General features: G+C 37.8%; 2 protein-coding genes across 2 annotated transcripts in view; one reads left to right on the forward strand and one right to left on the reverse strand.

Moving 5' to 3' along the window:
• Positions 1-26,732, forward strand: part of LOC131950288 (bone morphogenetic protein 2) — a 46,177-nt gene that overhangs the window by 11,639 nt on the left and 7,806 nt on the right. Inside the window, exons 2-3 of the mRNA XM_059312374.1 lie at positions 15,430-15,566; positions 18,886-19,036. Coding sequence (XP_059168357.1) covers positions 15,430-15,566; positions 18,886-19,036 — 288 coding nt within the window. The remainder of the gene's footprint in view (positions 1-15,429; positions 15,567-18,885; positions 19,037-26,732) is intronic.
• On the reverse strand, positions 22,234-26,649 carry LOC131950289 (uncharacterized). Its single transcript, XM_059312378.1, has 2 exons — positions 26,550-26,649; positions 22,234-22,895 (listed from the first exon to the last, which is right to left on the reverse strand). Exon 2 carries the CDS (start codon positions 22,884-22,886, stop codon positions 22,458-22,460), a length of 429 nt encoding a protein of 142 aa, XP_059168361.1. The 5' UTR covers positions 22,887-22,895; positions 26,550-26,649; the 3' UTR covers positions 22,234-22,457.

A 26,732-nucleotide genomic window follows, 5' to 3' on the forward strand; every position in this document is an offset into this window, starting at 1 on the left:
TCAAAGCCCCTATGGTCAAAGCCCCTATGGTCAAAGCCCCTATGGTCAAAGCCCCTATGGCCAAAGCCCCTATGGTCAAAGCCCCACTGTAACCAAAGCACCTATGGTCAAAGCCCCGCTTTAGCCAAAGCCGCTATGGTTTAAAGCCGCTATGGTTTAAAGCCCCTATGGTCACAGCCCCTATGGTCAAAGCACCTGTAGCCAAAGCCCCTATGGTCAAAGCCCCTATGGTCAAAGCCCCTATGGTCAAAGCCCCTATGGTCAAAGCCCCTATGGTCAAAGCCCCTATGGTCAAAGCCCCTATGGTCAAAGCCTCTATGGTCAAAGCCCCACTGTAACCAAAGCACCTATGGTCAAAGCCCCTATGGCCAAAGCCCCTATGGTCAAAGCCCCTATGGTCAAAACCCCTATGGTCAAAGCCCCTATGGTCAAAGCCCCACTGTAGCCAAAGCCCCTATGGTCAAAGCCCCACTGTAACCAAAGCACCTATGGTCAAAGCCCCGCTTTAGCCAAAGCCGCTATGGTTTAAAGCCGCTATGGTTTAAAGCCCCTATGGTCAAAGCCCCTATGGTCAAAGCCCCTATGATCAAAGCCCCTATGGTCAAATTACCTGTGGTCAAAGGTCCGCACACCTCAAATACTGGCGAGCATACTGGCACAATGTGGGACCAGAGTTTCTTTCAGCCCCCTCCCCCACTCCGGATGAAATAGAATTTATATAGAAAATATATACTTTGATCAGAGTCCCCCCCCCCCCCCCCCCCTTTACCCGAAAATTTCAAGTGCCCTCCCCGGTGAAAAAAGTCTGAAAAACAATGTGAAGTCATTTTAGTGTCTCTCAGATACAAATTTCTGAAATCATTCAATGATTCGCTTACGACCCAAACACATTAATATTTTGTTTGAGTAGTTGTTTTAGATCATATGTAGACTCTCCAATCTCTTCTTTACACTCTTCAATCTATTCTCTTTACTTTGTACGCGGGGCAAAAGCTGCAATCGTGCCACACAGCGACCAGATGTGGGACACGCAGCCTTTCAATGGCATCGCCGTTCTGTGCCAGGTGTTCCACAGGTGTCTAACAGATCTCACTAGCAGGCAGGTGTCTAACAGATCTCACTAGCAGGCAGGTGTCGGACACACACACGGACGTACACAGGCACACATACACACACTCGTACACAAAGTTCAATTTTGTAACTTCTTCTGATACTTCTGTCCTGAGAAATAGTAGATGAAATAGAATAAATTGATGATGTATTTAGTAGCGCTAACCTTGTATCATATTGCTAGACATACTGACCAAAATGGTTTTTACAGTTCAATTTAGCGATTAATTAGAGTAAAGTAGTCAATTAAGTATCAATAAGTCGACCAAGTCATGACCTAAACTTGCTGACAATAAAGAAAACAATGCTACATCCAGCTGGTTTTAGAACCGGCTATAGATAAACATCGTCATTATAAACTGTGCACAGTAGCTGTCATCGGGGGTGGGTGACAGAAACTAAAAAGTTTGCAAACTTTACATTTACAGATAAAAAAAGTTTTTACAAGCTTTTATTTAACTCATTTCCTCTCTCTGTCGTCAGTCGTCAGTCTAGATCGAAACGCCGGAACAAAAATTCGGACACTTCTAACTGACAGATACGGTTCGTAATTGGTACGTAGGTCAAGACATGAAGACAGTGCATTGTGACATTAAATTTGACTTAATTGGATGCCTAATTAATTTTTTACGAACTAATTAAAATCTGGACCGAATTAGTAGGCAGTTCTATCCACACGCGTCATGACGGCCGTGTTGGGCGTGGAGCGAGGGGGGCTCTACGTCAAAAGCGCGTCATCACGTTCAATAGGCTCGCGATGGTTTTTAGTCGGGTCAGCAGTCTAGTTCTTTACCACTAGACTACGCCATCCCAAAACATTTTACTGAAACTTTAGCTATAAACTTGACAATGGTTTTTAGTCATATAACTATTGTAAATAAAACATGTAAAGTACTGAAAAAAAATTCATAACAAAACGTTTTAATAACAAGCTTTTATGTAATAATGCACTAAAAAGTAGAAAATAAATTATACACTACTATTTAAATAACTATAAAGAAAATATTAGACACTACTATTTAAATTACTTTAAAGAAAAGCGTGGGTCACTTTAGTATCTATTGGATACCTTTACACACACACACATATATATATATATATATATATATATATATATATATATATATATATATATATATATATATATATATTAATAGGCTGTCTAACTAAATTTTAAATTGATTAAACCATTTCCTAATTTACCAATTTAATCTATTTCGTCATATAATTATACAACAAAAATCACAAAAAAGTTGTTCTAATTCATTTTGAGCGAGATATGAAAATCTTGTTTTTAAAACTTGTTACTTTCTCGTATTTACGAAGTATAGAAAAAGTCTTGTAATCGTGAAATTTTTTTTTTTAAAATCGGGATTTTTACAAATCTCGACGTTTTACACCTCACTGGTACGGAAAAACATAATTTTGCAATCTTGTCCGTATGTCTGTGTGTCTGTCTGTGTGTCTGTCTGTCTCTCTCTCTCTCTCTCTCTCTCTCTCTCTCTCTCTCTCTCTGTGTGTAAACACGATAACGTGAGTACCGTTACAGCTAGGTTGATGAAATTTCATATATAAGTATTTTATCAAAATCGTAGATCTGTATTAACTTTTGAGCGATTTCCTATAACCGGAAGTGGTACTTTTTCTACTTTGAATTTTTCAAAAGCCTATAACTTGAGTATTATTTCAGATAGATAAATGAAATTTCACAAAATGAAATTTCACATGTAAGTAAAAAAAAATTAATTCTCTACCTTCTGTCACATTTTGAGTAATTTCTGTTGAACGGAAGTAGTAATTTACGCCATTTCCGATTTCTCAAAAAAAAAAGCATGTAAATATATAAAGTGCTAATAATATTCCGCACTATTATGCACATTTAGTTTTGGTGTTCGCTTGGTGCGCAATTCTTTTTTCTACGAGATTCTATTCTATTTTTAAAAGTTTAAGTAATTAAAAATCATGTCTATATTCCGAATTATATAAGAATATTCGAGAAAGTTTAGGGGAGATCACTCCCGATTTATTTTTTGTTTGTTTTTGTTTAATATAATTCCTCTATTACTGCTTCCCCGCTTGTTTTCAAAAATTTCAATTAATTAATTATTTATACCCTTTTTACTTTCTCGTTTTCTCGTCAAGAGAAAGTCTTATAATCGTGCAAAAAAAAAAAAAAAAAAAAAAAAAAAAAAAAAAAAAAAAATCGAGATTTTTGTAAATCTCGACGTTTTAGGGCTTCCTGAGTCGGAAAAACATAGCTTTGCAATCTTGTCCGTATGTCTATGTGTGTGTGTGTGTGTATGTGTAAACACAATAACTTGAGTACCATTACAGCTAGGATGGTGAAATTTCATAAATAAGTATTATACCAAAATCGCAGATAAGTATTAACTTTTGAGCGATTTCCGATAACCGAAAGTGGTACTTTTTCTATTTCGAATTTTTCAAAAGCCTATAACTTGAGTACTCTTTCAGATAGATAAATGAAATTTCACATGTAAGTAAAAGATCTAATTCTCTACCTTCTGTCAAATGTTGAGTAATTTCCGTTGAGCGGAAGTAGTAATTTTCGCTTTTTCCAATTTCTCAAAAAATTTATAAAGTACTAATAATATTCCGCACTATTTTGCACATTTTATTTGGCGTTCACTTGGTGTGCAATTCTTTTTTCTATGAGATTTTATTCTATTTTATAAAGTTTAAGTATTTAAAATGGATTAAAAATCATGTCGATATCCCGAGTTGCCATCCCCTATTGTTTCATGTAAGAATATTCGTGAAAGTTTAGGGGAGATCGCTCCCGGTTCATTTAAAACAGTACTTTTATTTTCAATATCTGACTTATACCCGCATAAAATTGTGAATGGTCATGGTTTCTTGTGTTTGTTTTATTATTTGTTAGGTTTATGCAATATAGTGTGTTAGTTTTTGTAGAACAATCACAGTTGTAGAAAAACAACATTAGTCTATCAAGGTGCAAAGAAAATTATTTTGTCAGATTCCCCCCCCCCCCCCTCCCCCCTCCTCCGCGGGCCTGGTGGCATGGTAGCCTACTATGGGTACGCGTTTCCCAAAATGTACTTAGCAGATCAGTACGGGGCGGGGGGGGGGTAGAGGGGGTTCAATTTCATTCGCAAATACGGACTGTCCCGTTCTGGTGGTGAGGTATGTGTGTGTGTGTGTGTGGGGGGGGGGGGGGGTTAACAACTCAGAGTGAACATAGCGTCCGTTTTACAATTCCGATAACTTGAGTACCGTTACAGCTAGGTTGATGAAATTTTGTATATAAATATATCAAATTTGTAGTTCTGTATCAACTTTTCAGCGATTTTCCATAACCGGAGTACTGTTTAAGATAGATAAACGAAATTTCATATTTTACACTCTCTTAACGTTTGGTTTATTGGCGAGGAATCTCTTCATAATATGGTCACGATAAGTATATTGATCAACTTTCAATTTCATTTATAGAAATCTTTTTAAAGTGAGAACTATCAAAACGAGGTTATTCTTAACACTAAGCCTAAACGGTAACCACATAATATGCTTAGTCCTAACACTAAACAAAAATTGCCTATTCGTCTTAACACTAACCACACAAACAAAAGTGAGTTGAGCGAAAGCTTTCGCGGAATCAATCAGCCCCGAGTTGCACCTCTCTACCCCGAGTCTAGACTCAATAGATCATCTTTGTCAGACCTGGCTCACCAAGTCTGAGAAATCCTCTCATGATAGACAACGGGAATTATTTTCTCGCAACAAATTGTTTTACCTGGTTGCTACCTCCAACCCAGACGGACAGGTGAGACAAACCATTCTTACCCCGCTTTAATGCGGGGATGCAAACGCAAAATACAATCACATGTTCAAACTTTTCCTCAATATACTAGCACTTACACAAGTGCGAACATAAATTCAAGCTAAACACAAAGCAAAAATATTATCGTCTTCCAACGGAAATAACGTACCACTTTAAGTTAACGGAAATCGCTTAAAAGTTGATAAAAGATTGTAAATTTGAAATCATCTTATATTCTACTAAAACTCTAGTTTGTTTAAAAGTTTGTAATTTTTTTTTGTCGGTTCCGTTAGATGACGTCATGGGCCTACCTTGCTAATAATAATGATTAGTAATACCTTAAATATAAATTTTCAGTTCCTCCAGAAAAGTTATATCTATTAAAATAGCGATTAGTAATATATCAATGCATATAAAAATGAAAGTATGTCAGTTTCTCTGTGTGTTTGTCTTTTATGCATTACTCAGACTTTGGGAATTGGTTCAGAATACTCATTGGAAGAAAAATACAAAATTTTCGAAGTGGCTACGCTCCAGTAGAATGTAATTAGGCGCCCTGAGATTCCCATCTAGCACTATGGCGCCTACATTTGTTTTAAACAGCACAATACGATAGGGACACAATGGTACATGCCATGATTAAGCCGTACTAGGGGGGCGTATCCGGCGCCCTTGCGGTAATGTTACTGGTGGCCCAGCGACGCCCCTGATACATGATCATCCATTTAGAGCTGGGTGGGAGTGTTAGCGATCCCGTGAAACGAAACATATGATCCAAGAATTATAGCGCAAACATTGATTTCATTTAAATAACTCAGTTTTAGAAAACTAGGGTTACACTCTAAGAAGATAGGCTCCAAAACGTTCGAATAAAACCCTCTTAAAATATTTCGTCAGATGTCTCGAGTTCAAACCTATTGGCAGATGAGGCTCGATCCATTCCAACACTAAAAATTAAGAACGAAGAAAAAGAAAGATTTCGTCAAACTTTCTTCTGAGACCGCGGCAACGTGCGAGACGGGTACGCTAGTATTCTTATATATCACTAAAGTAGATATTACTTCCAGTGCACTAGGATATAGACATGTTTTTTTAAAACAAATCAATGAAAACAACATGAGTATCATTAATTTAAATAAACCGGAAGTGATCTCCCCTAAACTTTCTCGAAAATTCTTATATAACACTACGGGGGATGGCAACTCGGCAACGCTATTTTTAATCAATTTTTACAATATTTTATTTAACTCCCTTCCTCGTCAGTGTGTCGTCAGTCGTCAGTCTGTCTATATCGAAACGCCCTAGCAAAATTGCAGGCACTTCTAACCGACAGATACAGTTCGTAGTTGGGACTTGGGTCAAGACATAAAGACAATGCAACATAAAATTAAATTTGACTTAATTCGTTGGCTGATTAATTTTTTTATGAATTAATTAAAATTATGTCCAAATTAGTAGGCTGTCTAATCAAACTATTCCGCGCTATTAGACAAGCGTCATCACGTTCAATAGGTGCGCAATGGTTTTTAGTCATGCAACTGTAGTGTAAATAAAACATGTTAAGTACTACAAATAAAATAAACCGGGAGTGATCTCCCCTTAACTTTCTCTAATATTCTCATATAAAACAACAGGGGATGTGAATTCGGGATATAGACATGATTTTTACTTTCTCGTATATACGTAGTATAGAGAAAGTATTGTAATCGTGCAAAAAAAAAAAAATCGAGATTTTTACAAATCTCGACGTTTTACACCTCACTGATACGGAAAAACATAATTTTGCAATCTTGTCCGTATGTCTGTGTGTGTGTGTGTCTGTGTGTGTGTCCGTGTGTAAACACGATAACTTGAGTACCGTTACAGCTAGGTTGATGAAATTTCATATATAAGTATTATATCAAAATCGTAGATCCGTAACAACGTTTGAGCGATTTCCGACAACCGGAAGTGGTACTTTTTCTACTTTGAATTTTTCAAAAGCCTATAACTTGAGTACTATTTCAGATAGATAAATGAAATTTCACAAGTAAGTAAAAGATCTAATTCTCTACCTTCTGTTAAATTTTGAGTAATTTCCGTTGACCGGAAGTAGTAATTTACGCTACTTCCGATTTCTCAAAAAACTAATGTAAATTTATTAAGTACTAATACTATTGCGCACTATTATACACACCTTTATTAGGCGTTCACTTGGTGCGCAATTGTTTTTTACTGAGATTCTATTCTATTTTTAAAAGTTTCGGTATTTAAAATGGATTAAAAATCATAACTATATCCCCAGTTACCACCCCCTGTTGTTTTATATAAGAATATTCGAGAAAGTTTAGGGGAGATCACTACCGGTTTATTTAATCTATTTTAAAAAGTTTTTAAAATAGAAAAAAATCTCGTGGAAAAAGAATTGCACATCAAATGAACGCTAAATAAAATGTGCATAATAGTGCGCAATATTATTAGTACTTTATAGTATTAGTTTTTTGAGAAATCGGAAATAGCGTAAATTACTACTTCCGTTCAACGGAAATTACTCAAAGTTTGACAGACGGTAGAAATTTAGATATTTTAGTAATTTACTTACATGTGAAATTTCATTTATCTATCTGAAATAGTACTCAAGTAATAGGCTTTTGAAAAATTCGAAGTAGAAAAAGTTCCACTTCCGGTTATCGCTGAAAAGTTGATACGGATCTACAAATTTGATATAATACTTATATATGAAATTTCATCAACCTAGCTGTAACGGTACTCAAATTATCGTGTTCACACACACACACACACACACACACACACACGGAAATAGCTCGAGGTATGGACATGATTTTTAATCCATTTTAAATACTTAAACTTTAAAAATAGAATAAAATCTTGTAGAAAAAAGAATTGCACACCAAGTGAACGCCTAATAAAATGTGCATAACAGTGCGGAATATTTAATTTAATTTAAAGATTATGAGCAGAATTTGGGGTTTTTATACCATAAGAATCATAACTTATGTCTTTATTGATTATTAATTAAAATAAATGACATAAACATTCAATATTATTTTATTGTACTATAGTTTTAATCAATCTTATCATTTGTTAAAACAAGATGAACGTTTATGACATTTAAAATTACATTGTAGCTTGTTGTTTTTACACTTGCAGCGATTTGTTGTGCACTTGGTTGTGCAATTGCAGCGAGTGTAGCCTTGGCCGCCGGTCATTGATTGTGAAGATGCGATGGTTCGTAGTGATTTTTCTCAGTGCCAACGGACGACAATGAGAGCAGTCATACAGCTGTTTTAGAATACCATGACCCGTTTTTAGCTTGTAGAAAGCGCCCTCAACTGCAAGTACGCTTCGGGGATCACCGCGACCTCTGCCAACATCTGCTATAAGGATGCAAACATTATCTCCCACTTCAGCTTGTTTAAATTTTGTATCTGATTTTGTTAGCATGTAGCACCGTGAGTTTGCAAGCTAGTATAAGCTGCTAATCTGTTGTCCATGATTTCTTGTTTATTGTGACATAATCTGCAAGTAATGTTCCATCTGTACCCCTCGCCTGCTTCATTAGCAAGTACGCAAATTCCATGCACATCGTTGCCACAGGATCCACAAGAATGAGCTGCACTACAAAAATTTTCACAAACTACACAGAATATGCTGGCCTTATTATTGTCACGCAGCTGGTCTGGACGTTCCGCCACGGCAGCAGATGTGTTGGCTGAGGATGTCGTTGCATTTATGGCAACCTCCATTTTTTGTTTAATGTTCTCAAGATCTTCTTAAGTAGCTAAATTATGAGAGCCTCTCTTGGTAGATTTGAAGTGTTGTCCCACTTTTGCTTTACATCCAAACAAGGCTTTACATGGCTGCATCCATGTCATCATCATATTTTGAACATCTTGGTTAGCACGTTCTACTGAACTTTAACTTTGGCTATGTCTTGGTTTTCCGTGAACTAGTTTAAGTTCAGTCTACATGTTTTTAGTCCAGAAATAACTTGATTCACAAATTCTCTTTGGTATTCCCCTTGTGTTGGCGAAATATGACGCCCGCGTCAACTCAAGTCGCCTGGACACCATTGTTCAACCTACAAGGATAGCATAGAACGCGGCAAAACTTTTTGAACGTTTCGTCTTGTTCTACGTGGCCGGTGACGCCGACTGTCTTTGACTTTGTTCTTTGATGATTGTCTCACCTCGTCATCATGGAGGAGGCTATCGCATATAGTAGTAGCCCATATATGGATTTGGATTGTTTTCTTTTGGCAGCCATCTGGTATGTCTGTCTCTTGGTCTGACGGCCGTCCATGTCGCATTGCATATAAAATGCCATACAAACAAGAGCCAAACAAATACGTTACTCACAATGAAACCGCTCCCAGAATAATGAAAACTCGATTACACCGTAGCGTAGATAGGACATTGGCCAGGACATCCCGGCTATTGCACGAATTTGCCGGCAAATGTACGAAATACGCTGTCAAGTTTAAGCTCTTCGGACTTTGGCCAAAAGAGACGGCCAATCCAAACATTGGGCGGCCAATGCGTGCTTTGGCCGCACTTTGGGTTTTGACCGTAACATATATAGTTATTTAAATAGTATATCATTTATTTTCTACTTTTTAGTGCATTGTTACATAAAAGTTTGTTATTAAAACGTTTTTTATGAATTGTTTCCCCGTACTTTAATTTTTAAAATTTACAAAAGAGTAGCATGACTAAAACCTATTGCGCACCGAATGAATGTGCTGACGCGTGTATAATAGTGCGGAATAGTTGGATATGACTGCTTACCAATTTAGACACAATTTTAACTAATTCATAAGAATGGACACAAGCGAGAAAAGTCTCAAAGGTATTTGAGAGGTGCATAAATTAATTTAAAAATCTTGCACGGCGTAGTTACAATTAATATGGTTATAAAATCCTGTCTGTCTAGTTTTTTTTCGGACTTTACTAAAGATTGGACGTTTTTGATGTTTTTAATATTTTCGGTAACTAAATAAAAATTAAAAAAAAAAGCAAAAACAATTTGGTTTTCACGTGTAATGGCGACATAAACAATGGCATCCTGCTATTGGATAGGCCGACATAATTTTATTGTACACATTGTAAGCTAAAAATAGAAAACTAGGTCATGGGGTTTTAAATTTGCATTGTTATTTAAAAACTTGATCTGCAAAGTTTTGTAAACAAATAGTTATCGATCGCTAAGTTACTGTACAGCCAATCAATATTTGTCTTACGAAAGTGAAACATCCGGTTATAACTTAGGCTTGATGAAAATAAATAGAAATGTAGCCTTAAACTCAAGAAATTATTTTCAAGTTCTCTGGATTTGCAACTTGTATAGCATTTATTCTAAAAATATAAAATTTCTAAATTAATTTTAGGCTTAAGTTTTTTTTTTTTTATTTTTTTTTTACGGTCTAAATCTAAAAAGCACGTTTTTATTCCATGTCAACAACACTATGGAAGGAATCTCGTCAACTCGCTTGTCTCCATTAGGGATCCAATTGAGACAAATTTAATGTCAGATTGCATTGTCTTCATCTCTTGACCCACGTGCCAACTTTGAACCGTATCTATCAGTTAGAAATGCCCAAAATGCTTTTCTGCCAACGTTAATAACAATGTTTGTATAGTGTGTGGTGGGGGGGGGGGGATGAGAGGGCAGGGGCGCAAAATTGATATTTCGCCCCAAGCGCTGGGTTGCTGCTACGATCTTTCGGCAGTTTCGATCCATGACGAAGTGATTAATCAAAACAAAAGACAGAGGAGGCAAGTTAAAAAGAAATAGTCCCACAAGTGCTGGAAGAAACTTTTTACGTCCCATTCCCCGTCAAGTTTCTCGGCTTGTTCTGTTATTTCTTTAACTGTGGTTTAGGTTTACGTCCCATTCCCCGTCAAGTTTCTCGGCTTGTTCTGTTATTTCTTTAACTGTGGTTTGGGTTACGTCCCATTCCCCGTCAAGTTTCTCGGCTTGTTCTGTTATTTCTTTAACTGTGGTTTGGGTTTACGTCCCATTCCCCGTCAAGTTTCTCGGCTTGTTCTGTTATGTCTTTAACTGTGGTTTAGGTTTACGTCCCATTCCCCGTCAAGTTTCTCGGCTTGTTCTGTTATTTCTTTAACTGTGGTTTGGGTTTACGTCCCATTCCCCGTCAAGTTTCTCGGCTTGTTCTGTTATTTCTTTAACTGTGGTTTGGGTTTACGTCCCATTCCCCGTCAAGTTTCTCGGCTTGTTCTGTTATTTCTTTAACTGTGGTTTGGGTTTACGTCCCATTCCCCGTCAAGTTTCTCGGCTTGTTCTGTTATTTCTTTAACTGTGGTTTGGGTTCGTCACCCTATCTGCGTTACTATTCTCCGTCGCCTATACCATATTCGCCTATACTACTTTAATTATATATATATATATATATATATATATATATATATATATATATATATATATATATATATATATATATAATTTATTTATTTATATACTAGCGTACCCGCCTCCGAGCGTTGCCGCGGTCTCAAAAGAAAGAGAAAGTATTACGAAATGTTTTAAGTTTAAGAGGGTTTCATCATTGTGTTACCAATCCTATACTCTTAGACGTGTGACCTTGTTTTCTAAAACTGAGTTTTTAAAATGTAAACAATGTCGGCGCTAAATTTCTTGGATCATATTTGTCGGGACATCGGTTTGCCTACATTACCGTCCAGCACACGCCATGGCGTGTTGAATGAAAGCCTTGAGTTCATAATAATCACTCTCTGTAATAGTGTGGTAGAACACATTTTGGCGACCGCCCGGATGTGGATGACGCAGCTGAGCGATTTCGTGAGCCCCTGGCTACACTACCGCAGGAGCGCCGCGTACGGCCCCTGGCTCTGTTAAATCATCTAATATCGTGTGACACTAAGTCCGAATTCTAGGGTGCTCTTTAAAACGAACGTAGACACCATAATGTTCACAGGATAGCCCAGGGTGCCACATCGCATCCTTCTGGAGCGCCAGTGGACTCGTCTGATTCAATTTAGTGCACGACTACAGTATCCCATCTTACTCATAGTCTATCGCACTGTTTAAAACGAACGTAGGCGCCATAGCGTTTACGGGAAAGCCAGGGGTGGCTAATCGCACGCTGCCGTGCGACACCCCTGCTAAATTACTTTTTTCCCCCGCAGAAACTTCCCCAGTAGTATTCTCAAAAATTTCCCAAAGTTTCATAGCGATCGGATTAAAGGTGTAGTAATGAATAAAAGACAAACACACACATACTTTGATATATATATATATATATATATATATATATATATATATATATATATATATATATATATATATATATATATATATATATATATATATATATATATATATATATATATATATATATATATATATATTGCGGTTCGACACCGTTCATCCGATCGCCATGAAACTTTTGGGTGTTGTTTAGAACACTGAATGGAAGCATTCTGCAAACAAATCATTTTAAATTTCGCAAGGGGGGCGCCACTGGAGGGTGCTATTTTTCTCTATATACGCAGTGTTTCTTCCAGACTTTTTTTCCGGGGGCACTTGATATTTTCGGGGGGGGGGGGGGCGGTCAACATTTTCCGGGGGAGGGGGACGGACAATAGTAAAAGTATATTTTTACTATATAAATTCCATCTCGTTCGGGGGGGGGGGGGGGGCGGTAGACTCCGCCCCCCCCCCCCCCGAAGAGATGCCTGGAAGAAACTCTGTATATACAGTATATTAAAAATAAAAGTCGAATGCAGTATGATACCATTCATCCGAGTGCTATGAAACTTTGGGGAATTGATTAGAACACTCAATAGGAGGTTTCTGTAAAACAATCTTTTTTAATTTAGCAAGGGTACGCCCCTGGAGGGTGCGATTCTGCTCTATATAAGGTATAAAAAAATCAAAGTCTTAACGTTTCGACACCTTTCATCTGAGTGCTAAGAAACTTTAAAGAGTTGATGAGACTACTCCCGGGAAGGTTTCTAATAACAAAATAATTAAAATTTGATTAGAGCGGCACCCGGGAGGGAGGGTGCGATTTTCGTCAATACACAATTTGGCGCCCAGAGTTCTAGAACGGCTATGTTAACACTTGGCATCCATTAATCGTACGTCCTGCATAGCGGGTAAGGGATACTACTATATTCAGCGTTAAAACTACAACAGGCGCAATCGCCGGCGCCCCATAGATTGCACTACCCGAAGCGCCAAGGGTTCCGCTGCGAACACTATGGCGCCTCTGCGATTTGTTTTTTCTCTATATGCGGTATATAAAAAATAAAAGTCGATTGCGGTTTCACACCGTTCATACGATCGCCATGAAAATTTGGGGAGTTGATTAGAACACTCCAGGTGAGGTTTCTGCACACACAAAAATTTAGTTTCGCAAGGGCGGCGCCCCGGGAGGAAGCGATTCTTATCTATATACGATATATTACAAGAAATTAAAGTCGGATGCGGATTGACATCGTTTATCTGAGTTCCATAAAATTTTAGGGAGTTAATGAATACTCCTGTGAGGGTTACGTGGAGGGGGGGGGGGTAGGGGTTAATTTCGCACTGGCGGCCCTGGCTGGATGCGATTTGGCGCCCTAGTCTTTCCCGTGAGCGCTATGGCGACTACGTTCGTTCTTAACAGTGTGATAGACAATTGATCAGATGGGGCGTTACAGTAGCTCACTAAATTGAATCAGGCTGTCCGCCGGCGTCCTGGTAGGATGCGATTTTTCTTGCGAACAAAAATTTTAATTTCCACCCCGACAGGCTCACATGAGCCGGTGAGGGCACTGTAATACATTTGTTTTTAATAATCAGAAACATTAACCAAGGTTAGATTATTAACTGGGTTGTTTCCTTTTGTCCATAAAAAATCCAAATAGTTTCGTCACTTTATGAATGATGCAATTAAGCATCTATTTTTAGACGATCCAATCAGAAATTGAGATCGAGCTTCTAATAATGCACCATTAGTAACACAAACAAATTGCATCAGTCAAACTGATATTTATAACACGTCAAATATTATTGTTGTACGTGGTAAAGAAAAAACCCTGTTGATTTGTATAACTTAGACGAATGACGCAATCTACATCATTTTTTCAGGATACTATTTGGTGTTATGTGTTATCATGTGAGCACTTTGGTGCTTATGTTAGTTTTAACTAGCCAGGGGCCGTACGCTGCGCCTCTGCGGTAGTGTAATCGAGGGCTCCCGAGAGGGCCCCTCTACGTCCCAGACACATGGGCGGTCACCGAAGTGTGTTCTACCTGATTTTTTCGGTGAGTGACTAACGTACACTCAAAGTTTTCATGTGGTAGTGTAAATAAACCCGTGTCCCGATATTTATGATCTAAGCGCAGGCATTGTTTACATTTAAAAAACTCTATTTTAGAAAACAAGAAAAGAAGGTCACGGGTCTAAAATCATAGGATTGACAACGCATTGATGAAACCATTCTTATATATTTCGTCAGACTTTCTTCTATCCCGGCGGCAACGCGCGGGGACGGGTACGCTAGTATATATATATATATATATATATATATATATATATATATATATATATATATATATATATATATATATATATATATATATATATATATATATATATATATATATATATATATATATATATATATATATATATATATAGGCCTATATATATTTACATAAGATAGTTTCGGTCAGGTCGATATAACCTAACAGAAAATAAAAAAGGCAGGGGACGCTAATTTTGTGGGCAGGGACCGCTACTCTTGTAATCTTGAATGCTTGTATTGTCGACGCTACCAGCAGACATTTCAAGCAATGGATTTAACGACGCACCTGTTCAACACCTGTGTTTTGTCTAGCTCAGGTTCCCAGCCTGTGTACAATAAAGTTCCAGACGTAATGCCAACGTTCGCACCTGGAAATCTCACCTGCGTATGTGTGCACCAGTGACCACGTGATCTGAGTCTTTACGCTCTCAGTATTGACGTCATTACTAGCCCACCTGCATCCACCATATGTCATATGTCCCACATATATCCACCTTATGTCATATGCTCCACATATATCCACCTTATGTCATATTTTCTACAAATATCCACCTTATGTCATATGTTCACATATATCCACCATATGTCATATGTCTACATATATCCACCTTATGTCATATGTCCATATATATCCACCTTATGTCATATGTTCACATATATCCACCTTATGTCATGTCCACAAATATCCACCTTATGTCATATGTTCACATATATCCACCATATGTCATATGTCTACATATATCCACCTTATGTCATATGTCCATATATATCCACCTTATGTCATATGTCCATATATATCCACCTTATGTCATATGTCCATATATATCCACCTTATGTCATATGTCCACATATATCCACCTTATGTCATGTCCACATATATCCACCTTATGTCATATGTCTACATATGTTTGAACGTTTAAAATTGTCTTGTAAAGTGGGTTTAATGTTAAAAAACTCTGTCAACAGATCCCATACATCGGCAACATTTCCAATACAACATATCCTACCTCGAGGAGGGAGAGACCATCAAACAAGCAGAATTTCGAATTTTTAAGATGAAGACAGGGCTGACCTACGACCAAAGGATTCCTCATCATTTAGTGGTTAGTTTATTCTTTACTTTTTAATGCCAGACTCGTGACACCACACAGTGACACGTGACACCACACAGTGACACCACACAGTGACACCACACATTGAAACAACACAGTGACACCACAGAGTGACACGTGACACCACAGAGTGACACGTGACACCACACAGTGACACCACACAGTGACACGTGACACCACACAGTGACACGTGACACCACACAGTGACACCACACAGTAACACGTGACACCACACAGTGACACCACACAGTGACACCACACAGTGACACCACACAGTGACACGTGACACCACACAGTGACACGTGACACCATACAGTGACACTACACAGTGACACCACACAGTGACACGTGACACCACACAGTGACACGTGACACCACACAGTGACACCACACAGTGACACTACACAGTGACACCACACAGTGACACCACACAGTGACACCACACAGTGACACGTGACACCACACAGTGACACGTGACACCACACAGTGACACCACACAGTGACACGTGTCACCACACAGCGACACCACACAGTGACACGTGACACCACACAGTGACACCACACAGTGACACGTGACACCACACAGCGACACCACACAGTGACACGTGACACCACACAATGACACCACACAGTGACACGTGACACCACACAATGACACCACACAATGACACGTGACACCATACAGTGACAGCACACAGTGACACCACACATTGACACCACACAGTGACACGTGACACCACACAGTGACACCACACAGTGACACCACATAGTGACACGTGACACCACACAGTGACACCACACAGTGACACCACACAGTGACACCACACAGTGACACCACACAGCGACACCACACAGTGACACGTGACACCACACAGTGACACCACACAGTGACACCACACAGTGACACCACACAGTGACACGTGACACCACACAGTGACACCATACAGCGACACCACACAGTGACACGTGACACCACACAATGACACCACACAGTGACACGTGACACCACACAATGACACCACACAGTGACACGTGACACCATACAGTGACAGCACACAGTGACACCACACATTGACACCACACAGTGACACGTGACACCACACAGTGACACCACACAGTGACACCACACAGTGACACCACACAGTGACACCACACAGCGACACCACACAGTGACACCACACAGTGACACCACACAGTGACACCACACAGTGACACCACACAGTGACACCACACAGTGACACCACACAGTGACACCACACAGTGACACCACACAGTGACACGTGACACCACACAGTGACACCACACAGTGACACCACACAGCGACACCACACAGTGACACGTGACACCACACAGTGACACCACACAGTGACACCACACAGTGACACGTGACACCACACAATGACACCACACAGTGACACGTGACACCACACAATGACACCACACAATGACACGTGACACCATACAGTGACAGCACACAGTGACACCACACATTGACACCACACAGTGACACGTGACACCACACAGTGACACCACACAGTGACACCACATAGTGACACGTGACACCACACAGTGACACGTGACACCACACAGTGACACCACACAGTGACACCACACAGTGACACCACACAATGACACCACACAGCGACACCACACAGTGACAGCTAGTAGGTTAGGATTAGCGGGTGGTGGACACGTTTTTGTGTGACGTCAGTGATCCATGGCTAGCAATGTCAGATGTCATTAACGTCACAAGACCACGCCTCGTGTCATTCAAACCCCCAGCTTTATTCTCGGTGACGCGCAGCTCCGTGCCCTTTCAGCGGACTGAAATGCGCCGTCAGTTGGCATCTCCGGCTAGTCAATGGCGGCATCTCCGGCTAGTCAATGGCTTGTTCCCCCCACTGAGCGCGAGTAAACAAAACCCAATGAAATTCTCTCATCATCCAGCTCTGCTCGTGCTGAGTTCACGAGCATTAAGTCCGCTCCACTCGACACGAGGCCGTCAAACCGTGGGCCGTGCAAAGTTGGCTGGCGTCAAGTGATCTCAGCACTACAGTCAAAACATTCGCCTAAATACATTCGCCTAAATACATTCGCCTAACGTAGAAACATTCCGTCCATGTCCTGCACGCAAGTTTTACTAGTTTGTTTTAGATCAAAGTATGATATGAAAGACATGACATTTGAAATGGGCTGTTTTAGATGAAAGACATCTATATACTACTAAAACTCAATTTTGTTTACATGTTTGTATATTTATTTATTTATTTATTTTTTTTGTTTTCTCTTTGGTTACAAGAGAGAATCTGCACTATGGGTAGAGCTGTAAAATACTTATTTTGTTTCGCCTAGTTTGGTTTCTAGTTTTTTAATATCTTTTCTTAAAAGATTGGTTCCATTTTTGTGAAATAAATTTTATTAAATTGTCAAATTTTTTTGTTTTATTTTTGGCATTATCTTATCTAGTCTAAGATTAAGATTTAACCACCATGGGGTTTACCACGGGTGCACTGACCGGACAGTTTATTTAGATAAGCCTAGGTGGGTACATAGTGTAGTTATCCCCCCCCCCCTCCTAGCAAGACTTACATTTAGGTAGAGAATAATGTTCTTCTTGACCAAACTGTTAATCACATATATATGTGATATTGGCCTAAGTCTTTGCTTTTTAAGCTTCCATGATCATATAATTCGAGAATATAAGGGATTTATATATCTCTAGATTCTAGATCTAGAAAAACTTGACTTAAGCATGAGCCAGCCGTATTCTACATTTAGATCTAGATCTACCTCTATCTAGATCTAGAATCTATGCTATGTCAATAATAATCTTCAAGCCTTAATTTTTTAATATAAATCTTTTTTTTAACTATGGAATTAGCTAATTTGGGATATAATTTAATTAAGTTGAAATAATAGGGCCTATTCGCCTAACTGAAGTTTCTTACTTTGCAGACACTAAGTAAATAATATAACTAAATCAGCATCTAATTGTAAGTGCCCATATATCTATGATGATAGTGTAACAGTTACCATGCGGGTGGTACGGGTTCGAGGCACATCATGAAATCTTAAAAAAATATTTTCTAAAAAAAATAATTCTTTTTTGATTTGAATAACAAAGTTGCGGGACTTGGCGGGACACGTGGCAGGTGAAGTAGAGTTAACCTGTTTCTGTGTCCACAGTTATCCAAAGGATGACGGGTGGTCTAGTGACATTTGAAATGGGCTGTTTTAGATGAAAGACATGACATTTGAAATGGGTGTACAAGGTTCTCTTGCTAATGTAGATGTACCCCTCTTGTTTAAGATCAAAGTCTACCAAATATGTGACCACGTCACTGCAGAGAAACTGGATTTACTCGATGCACACAGAGTCAGCACGCATGCGCATGGCTGGTATGTGTTTAACGTCACAAAGGCCGTTCTCAGGTGGCACTTGGGGACCCACACCAATCTAGGTAAGTCTATCAATACACCAATCTAGGTAAGTCTATCACCACACCAATCTAGGTAAGTCTATCAACACACCAATCTAGGTAAGTCTATCAACACACCAATCTAGGTAAGTCTATCAACACACCAATCTAGGTAAGTCTATCACCACACCAATCTAGGTAAGTCTATCAACACACCAATCTAGGTAAGTCTATCACCACACCAATCTAGGTAAGTCTATCAACACACCAATCTAGGTAAGCCTAAACATGAGGCTAAACAATCCCCCCCCCCCCAACAAGTTGACCTATAAATTAAATTGTGCTGCAGTGACATCTGTCCTAATGCCGCACGTTCAAAATCTACTTTCTCCGAATTTATTTTTAGCCGCTGTTCGAAGCGATATTGCATTCAGTATGTGAAACTGGTATTCTAAAATAGTTGAAAGTTGCTATGTTAAGTTTGTAAGATGGTGGACAATATTCCCTCGAAGGAGGAAAAGCTAATGTGCAAAATGTATTTTCTGTTTAAAAGTTTTATACAGGGATATATTTATTTTACAAAACCACGGCGCGACCATGCAACCGCGCAGTTTAGAGGGAACATTGAGGGAACATTGAGGGAACATTGAGGGAACATTGATGGTGGATACCAAATTTGCTCATATATCTTAAGTAGTTGTAAAGCAGGAGTGATTTCCTATAAACTTTCTCGAACATCTATATACTACTAAAACTCAAGTTTATTTACATGTTTTAATATTTATTTATTTATTTATTTTTGTTTGTCCGTTTGGTTACAGGAGAGATTTATTCATTGGTAGATTAACCACATTAATTATAAAAGTTCAGAACAATACCTTTACTTAGAGTGAATAGTGACGTCACTTGATTTATTTACTTTTTACATTAATAATGGCGGCTTCTTTCATAGAAGATTTTGTTTCCCATTCAAAAGTTTTTTTTCTGTCTGTTTGCTATTTTTATTATGTTCCAATTCTATTATCAATTTTGAACAGTTCTTCTAATTTGAGTATACAATAAATTACTCTAGATCTAGAGATCAGCTGTCGGGGGAATGGAAAGTCAATCCTAGATCTAAAATCTAGAATTTAGGTCAAACCAAAATTAATTCGTTGAAAATAAAAACCACTTTAAAATCACAATAAATTATAATTATTGAGTTTCTTGTTTAAAATATGTTAGTCCTTAAATATTTGATATAAATCTTTGCTTTTTAGCTTCACGGACTATCTAATTCAAGAATACAAGTGATTTATCTATCTCGATCTAGCTAGAGTCTAGAGTTACGGAAAAATCTCGACTTAACGAAACCAGTCGTATAGAATCTAGAATCTAGATAACTAGGCCTATATCTAGATAATAATGAATTTCTATACTAAACTATTTCAGATCTTCATTATTTTATATAAATCTTTGTTTAGCTATGCGAGTGGCACAGGTTCTAGACACGTAATGTCAATGTTAAATTTTTTTTTCAATTTACGTCTTTTTGAATGTGGGGTCTGGTTATTTTGTGATGATAAGTGACAGACGTGATGTCATTAAAGGATGACCCCCGAAAGCCACAGTTATCTAACTAGATAATGGGTAGTCTAGTTCTTATATAAAACAACAGGGGATGGCAACTTGGGAAATAGAAATGATTTTTATTCCATTTTTAATTACTTAAACTTTTAAAAATATATTATAATCTCGTAGAAAAAAGAATTGCGCACCAAGTGAACGCAAAACAAAATGTGTATAATAGTTCGGAATATTATTAGTACTATATAAATTCACATGCGTTTTTCTTTTTTGAGAAATCGGAAATAGCAAAAATTACTTCGTCTGTTCAACGGAAATTACTCAAAATTTGAAAGAAGGCAGAGAATTTGATCTTTTGCTTATATGTGAAATTTCATTTATCTATCTTTTAAAGGATACATTGCTCATCTGTTTTTAAAGAATTGGAAATAGCGAAAAGCACTACCGGAAATCGCTTAAAATTTATTAGACAGAATCAAATGAATAAGTATTCATATTGACGTTTAAAATTTGGTCTACCTAACTAAAACGGTACTTAAATTATCGTAATTTTAGAAAACATAAATAGAGTCGAAGATCACTCAAAAAAAAAAAGTGACCCATTGACAAAATCTTTTACATGAAATTTCGTCTTTTTAACTGAAGCAATGCTCAAATTAGTACATTTTCAGAAGCCGGAAGTAGAGTAACAACTTACGGTAACCAGAAATCGTTCAAAAATTGAAACAGAACTACAAATTTAATGCAATACTTTTATGTGAAATTCGTCAACATAAATGAACTATGAAACAGTACTCAAGTTATCGTGTTTACACACACATACAGACATATTGCAAAACTAAGATTTTTTCTACTCAGGGAGGTGTAAAACACTGAGATTTGTAAAAATCTCGATTTCGATCTGTTGCAGAATTACAGTATTTCCTCGTATACGAGAAAGTAAAACAGTTGTTGGGTTTAAAAATTTTGGCTTCCACTTTTTCGACAACCTAAAATGAGCCGATTCGAGGGGTTATATCAGAAAAAGTGTAGGATACAAATTCAATCGTTTGAACTCAGCACAAACATACATACAGAGAACACGCCCAATTTTCTTCATATCTAAAGAACAAACTCATAATTTAAATTAATTGAACTGAAATATGCTTTTCTAGCTTTTTGATAAAATCAAAAGGAATAAAAAACACAACAAATTGTGCCAATTTTGAAAAATCGCCAAAAATTTTCTGATAAAAGAGCAGACATGCGAATAAAATTAAAAATGTTGGGAACAACACTTCCTTTAATTTAAGCAATATGTATGCGCATAATATTTGCAGGGTTCACAATCTATAAAACATGCGTCTTTTTTGTCATTTCTTTACTTTACTGCCGTATATATATATATATATATATATATATATATATATATATATATATATATATATATATACACACACACATAAACACATAAAGCTAAACACGTTGTAGGTTGCAGAGAGTTAAATTTTATCATCTAGATCTTTTTGTTGTTTGTGACATGAGGTGGTAAGGACGGACGGACTGGGAGGTGTGACATGACTGCGAGATGTGACATGACTGCGAGGTGTGACATGACTGCGAGATGTGACATGACTGCGAGGTGTGACATGACTGGGAGGTGTGACATGACTTGTAGGTGTGACATGACTGGGAGGTGTGACATGACTGGGAGGTGTGACATGACTTGTAGGTGTGACATGACTGGGAGGTGTGACATGACTGGGAGGTGTGACATGACTTGTAGGTGTGACATGACTGGTAGGTGTGACATGACTGGGAGGTGTGACATGACTTAGGGGGTGTGACATGACTGGGGGATATAAGAATAGTTGGAGAGCAATTCTCCCAATTCTCAACTTAAGATATTTTCAGGTCACTAGCTGTAACGTCGCTGGCTTGAGTGAGCTGGCAAGGACTCCTTCTTTTGCTTGAGCCTAGCGAGCTGTAGACGGAGGTTCTCGATCTCCGCGCAGAGTTTCTGCACGTTCAAGGAGCGAGCAGTTGACTCGAGGAGCTGCTCTTTCCGTGCGATTTCTTGCTCGGTCAGCTCGATTTGTTTCTTGTAGAACTCAACTTCCGCATCCGCCGCCGTGTACAAGCTGTGAGCCAGATATTCCACAGGATCCTCAGGTCGGACTTGGCAGATTTCTTTCAAACAGTCTGGCAAAACATGAGCCAGAGTTCGCGACAGATACTTGTTCTCCAGCCCGCTACACGGGGGTCCCACCATGGACGTGCTGGGCGAGTAGACAGGGCTGATCATATACTCGTCGTCCTCTAGCTTGTGTTTTTTGGGGGCCGACATCGTCCAGACCTTGAAGAAGTAGTACGAGCATGATGCGAAAGGCTATATCACCATGCGACGTGTTTTAAACATTGATATGGTATTTTCCAACATTCGATTTATTGTAAGGAAATTATTATTTTACCTTATTTCAAGGAAATAAATACAGAACCTACTTTCTATATTTAGTTTCTATTTATAGACATGCATCTTTTCCAATATGTGCCACAGACTGCTAAAAACCCCTTACATAAAAATATACGAGAAAGTTCAAGGGAACTCACTCCCACTTGATTTTGATGCAGAATTTAATGCAGAACTGCAAATCTATATATATAATTCTCTTCTTGGAGACGCTAGAAAACAAGCTGTAAGCGCGCTCCCTATCACCCGAAAGGAGGGTGGGGTGTGTGTGTGTGTGTGTGTGGGGGGGGGGGGGGGGTTATCGTCCTTAACGAGCTACTGATAAAGCAAATATTTTCAGTGGCAGCATTGGTACTGTCGAATTCACAAATTATGAATTACTGTAAAAGTAGAAAAAACAACAACTAAATACCGACGTATGATACGCCGCGGGTCTGCTCGCTTGATATAATACTTATATATGAAATTTCATCAACCTAACAGTAACTGTACTCAAGTTATCGTGTTTACATACATACATACATACACATACGCACACACACAACCACACGGACAGAATTGCAAAGTCCAGTTTTTCCGACTCGATTACGCGTAAAACGCCGATATTTTTGATAAATCTGGATTTATAATTTTTGCCCGATTAAAATAAGCCCCCTATACTCCGTAGGCCTATATGATTAAGTACTGAGAAGTAAAAAGGTGAAAACAGTCAAAATTTCAAGTGATTTTTGTGTACGATTACAATACTTCCTGTAAACTGTGTATACGAGACAGTAAAAAAATCGGGAGTGATCTCCCCTACACTTTCTCGAATATTCGTAAACAACACGACTGAGGATGGCAACTCGGGATATAGACATGATTTTAAATTCATCTTTAATTACTTAAACTTTTAAAAATAGAATATAATGTCTTAGAAAAATGAATTGCGCACCAAGTGAACGCCAAACAAAATGTGTATAATAGTGCGGCATATTATTAGTACTTTATAAATTCACATGCGTGTTTTGAAAAATCGCAAATAGCGTAAATTACTACTTCCGGTCGACGGGAATTATTTAAAAAATTGACAAAAGGCAGAGAATTAGATCTTTTACTTACATGTGAAATTTCATTTATCTATCTGAAATAGTACTCAAGTTAAAGTCTTTTTAAAAAAAAATTGACAGTAGAATAATTTCCACTTCCGGTAATCGGAAATCGCTGAAAAGTTGATACAGCACATTTGATATAATACTTATGTATAAAATTTCATCAAGGGGTCGTCCATAAATGACGTCACACTCGTAGGGGGGAGGGGTCGGTAATTTTGTTACTACGTGTGATGGGGGAGGGGAGGAGGGGTTCAGATGGTGCGACGTCACACTTTTGCTTTATAGATAAGAAATGTTAGAAAACGAATTTTAGACGTTATTTAGCGTTTTAGAAAACAGTTTTAATAAATTACTAGACTTACCCGGTCATCCCTTGGATATCTGTGGGTTTCGGGTGTCATCCATAAATTACATCACGTCTATTACTTATCATCACAAAATAACCAGACCCCATATTCAAAAAGACGTTTTTTATCTTTTAAAAACACCAATTTCGGCTGAGCATAGGTCTGACCACACTATCCCTTCATATACTGACATCACATGTGACCTACTCAACTCTACTTCACCTGCCCAGTGTCCCGCCAAGTCTCAGACAACTTGTTTTTATCGTTTAAGAAAACGATTCCGGCCTAGCATGTCTCTGACCACACTATCCCTTTATATGCTTAGGACAAAGAAACAGATGAACTCTACTTCACCTGCCCTGTATCCCGCCAAGTTCAGATAGGCAACTTTATTATTCACATCTAAAAAAAAACTTGAATTTTTTTTAAAACATTGACGTGATGTGTCTAGAACCCGTGCCACCCGCATGAAAGCCTATTACACTAACAACTTAGCTATCTAGACTCGTGACGTCACTGATGGTTTTTGTTCTATATAATAATACGTTGAGTCTCCTTATGCAACTTGATTTACGCGCATAGGCCTTATCTCTAGATCTAGATCTAAGTCTAGTAACTTTCAAATTAAATTTGATCTTAAATTAGCCAATTCCATAGCTAAACAAACAAAGATTTATATGAAATAATAAAGGTCTGAAATAGTTTAGTATATAAAAACTCATTATTATCTAAATCTAGATAGAATTATCTATATTCTACGACTGGTTTGCTTAAGTCTAGTTTTTGCGTAGCTCTTGCTAGATCTAGATTAGACCTATTCTACATCTAGGTACATAAATCACAAAGATTTATATCAAGTAATTAAGGACTAAAGTAGTTTAATAAAGAAACTCAAAAATGTATTATGATTTCAAAATGAATTGTATTTTTAACTAATTAATCTTTGGTTTGACCTAGATTCTAGATCTAGATCTATAAATAACTTTCTTGGCCACCTGATATTTAGATTTATAAATAATTTAGATCTATAAATAATTCTCTTGGACAGATTGTAGAGCTAGAGAAATTTATTGTAAAACTAAATGAAAAAAAAAACAGTTGAGAATTGATATGTGTTGGAACGTAATAAATACAGCAAACGGACTTATTGTTAAAGTTATAGCCGACAGAAAATTAGCTTTATAATGCGTTAAAGTTCTGAATAAGCCTCGAAATATTTTATTGGAGCCGCCATTGATTGTACTAAAAAGTAAACAAATCATGTTCGTCACTATTCCGTCAAAGTAAAGCCGTTGTTTGAAACTTTTAAAATTAATGTGGTTAATCTACCAATGAAGAAATCAATAAATTAATTAACGTCTTTAAATAAATTTGTGATTAACAGTCTGTCTGAAAACAAAAATTGTTCTCTACCTACATTCTATTTTACAGCTCTACACATAGCGCAGATTCTCTCCAGTAGCCAATCAGACAAACAAAAAAAAAGAAAACAAAAAAAAAAAAAAAAAACAAAAAAATAAATATTCAAACATGTAAACAAACTTGAGTTTTAGTAGTATATAGATAATAGGAATTGATTAAAATACTCTATTTTGACATATTTTAGACAAGATTTTGGAAAAATATCGATGTTTAAAAAAATTCAACTGCTATTTTGAGAGGGATTGTAGGCTGAGGTGTGACGTCATTTAGGGGGGGGGGGGGGGTGCGGGGGTCTGGCTTTATGTGACGACGTGTGACGGAGGGGAGGGGGAGGTAACACTCGTCAAAAAAGCGTGACGTCATTTATTGATGACCCCCAACCTAGCTGTAACGGTACTCAAGTTATCGTGTTTACAGATACACACACACACACACACACACACACACACACATGCGGACAAAATTGCAAAACTATGTTTTCCGACTCAGGGAGGTGTAAAACGTCGAGATCTATGAATATCTTGATTTTTTTTGGCATGATTACAATACTTCTTCTATACTTCGTATACAAGTAAGTAAAAAAGAAATGACACACTGCTTTGCGCCATATATCGTAGTCTATCTATAATATATATTGATTATATGCTGTTATTAATAAATAGAGAAAAGTATCTAACCTTTGGTAACAGCACAGAATATGTTACGTCCTTTAGCCAAAAATGACTGAAATAACAGTCGAGTCTAGTGTCAATGATTACTCCCTCCGTCCGCCATCTTTTCAAGTTCAACACTAGTTGAAAAAAGTTTGCGACAGTCTAGGATATCCCAGCGTGCACATCACACCGTACATTGTGTCAAGC

Source organism: Physella acuta, unplaced genomic scaffold (assembly GCF_028476545.2).
Source record: "Physella acuta isolate Inbredline_101_S28 unplaced genomic scaffold, ASM2847654v3 ptg000750l, whole genome shotgun sequence".
Classification (NCBI taxonomy): Eukaryota; Metazoa; Mollusca; class Gastropoda; family Physidae; genus Physella; species Physella acuta.